The sequence below is a fragment of the Eumetopias jubatus genome, unplaced genomic scaffold (genome assembly GCF_037043125.1).
Source record: "Eumetopias jubatus isolate StellerSeaLion01/CBP00866 unplaced genomic scaffold, mEumJub1_p1.0 scaffold_13, whole genome shotgun sequence".
Taxonomy (NCBI): Eukaryota; Metazoa; Chordata; class Mammalia; order Carnivora; family Otariidae; genus Eumetopias; species Eumetopias jubatus.
The window spans coordinates 100462013-100467538 of NW_028274819.1; the positions used below are offsets into that span (position 1 = coordinate 100462013).

The following is a 5526-nucleotide window of genomic DNA, read 5'->3' on the forward strand; positions in this document are numbered from 1 at the left end:
CCTGCCGTGATCCAAACCAGGAAAACAATACTATTATTAATAACAACTATCTGTAGTGCTAACACTCTGCGTCAGGCATTATACGACTCAAACCATGAGCAGCCCCATGTTTCATAGGAGAAACTGAGGCTCAGAGCTAGGCCAAGCTGAATCACGAGGCCCAGGGGACCCAGCTAGGCAGTGGTGGGACAAGAAGCACACTTAAAATGAACCTGTCCGATACAGGGCCCTTGCCCACTCCACCAAACTGCCCAAAGTCTTCCAAGAGCCCCCTCCTCCTGGGCACACCTGGACCAGAGCTTGCTGTCCCCAGCTGTGGCCCTGGGTGCCCCAGCCCAGTGTCTTGTGCTCTGAGATGGATGGAGTCAGAGTGGGGGATGTCGTGGGGAAGAGCTCTCTTCCCTGATGCAGACAGAGGAGGTGTGAACTTTGCCCCCAAACCTGGCTCAGACCCAGAATTGCCAGCAGGGCCTCTGGGGCATTAGTCCCTGGCTCAGGGGTTCCCAAGGCCTCCTTTCTCCCACAGCTCATGGCTCCCCACCCTCCCTTCCATACTGGGTGGGGCATAAATACAGAACAGTGTCTTCTGAATGCTGCCTGAGCCCCGGTCGGCTGTCAGCTGCCACGTTGTCTTGGGTCACAAAAGTCCAAGAGGCCTCCTGGGCATGTGTCACCTTCCAGCGTGGAGTCACACTGGGGAGGGAGGTGGGGAGGGCGGCCTCATGGGGGTTTAAATGTCTGGCTGGCTCCGAGGTTCAGTCAGTTCGGACAACAGCACAGGTGAGCTGCCTGAGAGCCTCTCTTCTGGCCTCCTTGACTCCAGGAAGGATCCAGTGCAGCACGAGGCTCTTCCAGCCCAGCGAGAAGCCCAGGATGTTCCTGAAGGCTGTGGTCCTGACCCTGTCCCTGGTGGCTGTCACTGGTGAGTAGGAGCTGCCTTTGGATGCGGCTCTCGGGCAGGAGCCATCTGTGGGCATCAAGTGGGCAAGGTGGAGAGTCTGGAGCCCAGGCAAGAGGACAGTTCCAAGTGCCTGTCATCTCCCAGCTGCCCACCTGCCACGCGGTTCATAGGAGGGCTGGCCTCTTCCCAACGTTCTGCCCACTGGCATTGGCGTTATCCCAGTTTTACACGCCCCTGTGGCTTTATAACGAGGGAAGCACAGAGGGGGAGATCAGCAGTTGGGCTCCCCCACCATCAGCCAGTCTGCGGCTCAGGGCTGGTGCAGAGGGGCCAGGAAGGAGATAGGTCCTTATGAATCACTCTCTGTTTCCTGCCTAGGTGCCCGGGCTGAGGTCAGTGCCAACCAGGTGGCCACGGTGGTGTGGGACTACTTTAGTCAGCTGAGCGACAATGCCAAGGAAGCCGTGGAACATCTCCAGCAGTCTGAGCTCACCCAGCAGCTCAAGTAAGAGGGGCACGACTTGTGGGGCAGAGCTTCTCAAAGGCCATGCAATGCGTTGGCAAGGGCTGAGCTCAGAGCCTGGGGACCTGAGCTTAGGCTACCCACTGCCCTGCCACTAACTTTCCCAGTGACCCTGAGGTCTCTAGATCTGGGATCCACATATCCAAACAGGGGGCTGGACTGATGATCCCTAAGGAATCTTCCTGCTTGAACTTTATCTAGAGTGCGACAGATGGCCACATCCTAGCATTGAGAGTCATGGGAGAGAGGGAGGGAGGGAAATGTCATGGGAACTGGGTCCTAACACATTCCAGAAGGAGCGGCCCCTGTGAAATCGTGGGAAAGGAAGCGGGGATATTTGGGAAGCCTCTGAGGGTGGGCATATGCAAGGAAACTAGTATTTCAAATCCCTAAAAGACTGGAAGTGGTCCAGAGCATAACATTCTATTAATGAACGTGATCTGGGTCCCAGCACACCTGAGCTGGGGAGGACTTCAAAGTCTGCCCTTTTTACTTTACAGGCAGGGGGAGGGGGTTGGGGGTGGGAAGCAAACTATTAGAGGGGGGTCCTGTGACTCAAGGTCAGGGGGAGAGTCAGAGATACAAGGTAATAACTTAGTCTATTACAGCCACTCTTTCAAACCATGATCTACCTGTGAACTCAGTACCCCCCTGAATACTCACTCACCTGTCTCGGGCAGGTGTGTATTCGACGAGTGGCGTATAAGGGGACAAGGTCCAGGCACGTAATGCCAAGTGTAACGGTGGCCCCCTTGTGTCCTTCTCTTGCAGTGCCCTCTTCCAGGACAAGATTGGGCAAATGAACGCCTACACCGATAACCTGCAGAAGAAGCTGGTGCCCTTTGCCACGGAGCTGCACGAACGCCTGCGCCAAGACTCTGAGAAGCTGAAGGAGGAGATTCGGAAGGAGCTGGAGGAGCTGCGGGCCCGGCTGCTGCCCCACGCCAACGAGGTGAGCCAGAAGATCGGGGACAACATGCACGAGCTGCAGCAGCGCCTCGGGCCCTACGCCGAGGAGCTGCGCACCCAGGTCAACACTCACACCGAGCAACTGCGGAACCAGCTGACAGCCCACGCGCAGCGCATGGAGACCACGCTGCGCCAGAACGTGGACAACCTGCAGGCCTCCCTGATGCCCTACGCCGATGAGTTGAAGGCCAAGATCGAACAGAACGTTGAAGAGCTCAAGGGGCACCTCACGCCCTATGCCGATGAGCTCAAGGTCAAGATCGACCAGAACGTGGAGGACCTGCGCCGCAGCCTGGCTCCCTATGCACAGGACGTCCAGGAGAAGCTCAACCACCAGCTCGAGGGGCTGGCCTTCCAGATGAAGAAGAACGCCCAGGAGCTGAAGGCCAAGATCTCGGCCAACGCCGATGAGCTGCGGCAGAGGCTGGTGCCCATGGCCGAGGTCGTGCATGGCAAGCTGAGGGACAACACCGAGGAGCTGCAGAAGTCGCTGGCCGAGCTGAGCAGCCACCTGGACCAGCAGGTGGAGGAGTTCCGGCGCAACGTGGGGCCCTACGGCGAGACCTTCAACAAAGCTCTGCTGCAGCAGGTGGAGGAGCTGAGGCAGAAGCTGGGCCCCTACGCAGGGGATATGGAAGACCACCTGAGCTTCCTGGAGAAGGATCTGAGGGACAAGGTCAACTCTTTTTTCAGCACCCTCGAGGAGGAAGAGAACCGGGACATGCTTGTGGCTGTCCCCGAGCTGCAGCTGACCCCAGTCCCTTTAGAGAGCTGAGCTGTCCCTGGTGCTCACGCCCTCCCATGGACACCTGCCCCGCCCGGCCACCTGTCTGTCTGTCTGTCCCAAGGCAGTTCTGGTACGAGGCTGAGGACACATGTCCAGTGGAAAATGACACTACCTCTCACGACTTAATAAAGCTGCTGAGAAACTAGTCCAGTCTGGTTGCAATGTGACTTCGCGGTTGGTGCGCCTGAGGTGGGACAAAACCACTGGCAAAGCTTAGCAGGGGCCTGCAGGGGAGGCTTGGAGGGGCACCAGGGCTGGGGAGACCGGACTGCCGGAGGGGCGAGGGCAGGGTGTGCTGAGAGGGGTGGAGGGGGTGCTCTAAGGGGGAGGTGGAAAAAGATGTCACACATTACCCAAAGACGAAACACGCAGCCCGCTTCTATTCACTTAGCCAACAGCTGTTTATCGAATGCCCTCAGTGTGCCTGCCGCTCTTCTAGGCAGCAGAACAGTGAGCAAAAGAGCTTCTGTGGAGCATGGGTCCGACACTGTGCTCCACTCTGAGGGGGCCACGGAGGTAAGCTTGACAGGGTCCCTGGCTGTAAAGAGCTCACAACACAGTCGGGGAGACTGTCCCTCCTTCCATAAGCTCTTCTGGGCCTTTAACTTGACTTATTTACGTGAATTTTGGTTTATTCCACGCCATCCCACTCCCATTAGAGGATTGATGCGTGCTTATTTCAGAAATGTCTTGACTGCTCGACCCATGGTCTCCAGAGTTCAGGAATGCAGCCTAGAGACAGGGACCCTCAGAGACTCAGAGCCCCCCTCGAGGAGGGAGCCCCAGAGAAGGACCGGTTCAAGCTTTGTCTCAAATGACTTGACATCCTGGCTGTTACCTCTGACCCCAAGTCTGCAAGTCCAGCTGAGCATCCCTTCCCTTCCCAGAGTGGGGTGCTGGCTTTTTAGGGTTTTCCTCAAAGACACCCAGAACACGCCCTGGGAGTAGGTTCTGGGGCCTCCATTCCCTCTATCCCTCCACGCCTCCATCACAAGGTGCCCCCAGGACAGGGGCCCACAGGCCTGGCCCACTCTGGTCCTGCTGTCAACCTGAGCACCTGCCTGTGGGGAAGGATTATGCTTGGGGATTCAGGCGAACCTGAATTCAGATCCTGGCTTTTCCGCTCACTCCTGGGTGATTTGGGGCAGATCATTTGACCTCTTTTGGAAAATAGGGATGAGTTTTGCGGTGTTTGGTGGAACAGGGCACGCCAAACACTCAGCACAACATCGGGCAGAGTCCACGAGCAACAACTGCTCACATGGGGCCGGGATTGTTGCCGTGGCACCACAGAAACCCAAGAAAAGTGATTTCCTCTCCGTGCTCACTCCTCTTCCCCTCTGTGCCAGGTCATACACGCCACAACATGAGGCCACCGGAGGGGTCGAAGGCAGACCCTGGTGTCCCTCCTGGCCCCAGCTGCTCTCGTTCTCACGCCCTGGGTCAGTAAGGCCGCTGCCGCCCCCTGCACCCCCGGCCCCCTGCACACCTGGGCCCCTGCACACCCGGCCCCCTGCACACCTGGGCCCCTGCACACCCGGCCCCCTCGCAGGGCAGGAACCTACCTGTTAAAACACCTTGACAATCCACCAGGCTCTTGGAGGTTTACTGGCTGGCTTGGGGGGAGGGCAAACTAAACAAGGCACTAAAGGAAGTGGGGGCAGAGGGTGGACAGGTTTCTGAGTGGATCTGGAAGCTTCAGAGATATTCCCAGACCTCACCTGAGGGCCACTGGTTGAGAGTGGCCTCTGGGACCCCTGGAGGCCTTAGCGTCTCCTGGAGCATGGTCCATAGTATGAGTGCTAGATAGTTACCCCCACCCCCGGGCCTGCCTGCAGGTCTCTGAGGGTCCTGTCAGGGCCCTGGTCCACACTGGGTGAGGAGTGAGGAATGATGAATGCCTTCTCTCTCCTGAACCAAGACTTCTCACCTGGTCTCCAGGCTCCTGGGTCCCTGACCTGGCAGAGATCTGCCGGTGATGCCATGGCTTTTGGCTGCCCAGACTCTGAATCCCCCTTGCTTTCTTTGGGGGAATTTCTCAGCTCCCAGTCTTGGTGGGTGCTGGAGTCTGCCTTCCATGAGAGACGCGGAGCCTTTTGCCCCCCAGCCCTCCTTCCTCTGGGGGGTGGCATGGGGCTACACTCAGCAATCAGATGTCAAAGCCCCAGACTCCGAATAAGGCCGGAATGCAGAAAAAAGGAGGGTGGAGAATCCTTTCTGGAACAAGCAGGGCGGTAGCCACCCCTTTGCAGCTGGGCTGGTGCCTCAGTGCAGGGCCAGCGTGGGCGGTGGCTGCCAGGCGTGCCGGGCTGGCCCAGCTCAGTGGTGGCAGCAGGCTTGTCCCCA

General features: G+C 58.1%; 1 protein-coding gene across 1 annotated transcript; it reads left to right on the plus strand.

Moving 5' to 3' along the window:
* The first annotated feature begins 831 nt into the window (after nt 1–831).
* Nucleotides 832–3168, plus strand: APOA4 (apolipoprotein A4). The gene is made up of 3 exons (XM_028105770.2): nt 832–922; nt 1280–1406; nt 2196–3168. Exons 1-3 carry the CDS (start codon nt 874–876, stop codon nt 3166–3168), a joined length of 1149 nt encoding a protein of 382 aa, XP_027961571.1. The 5' UTR covers nt 832–873.
* The last annotated feature ends 2358 nt before the right edge of the window (nt 3169–5526 follow it).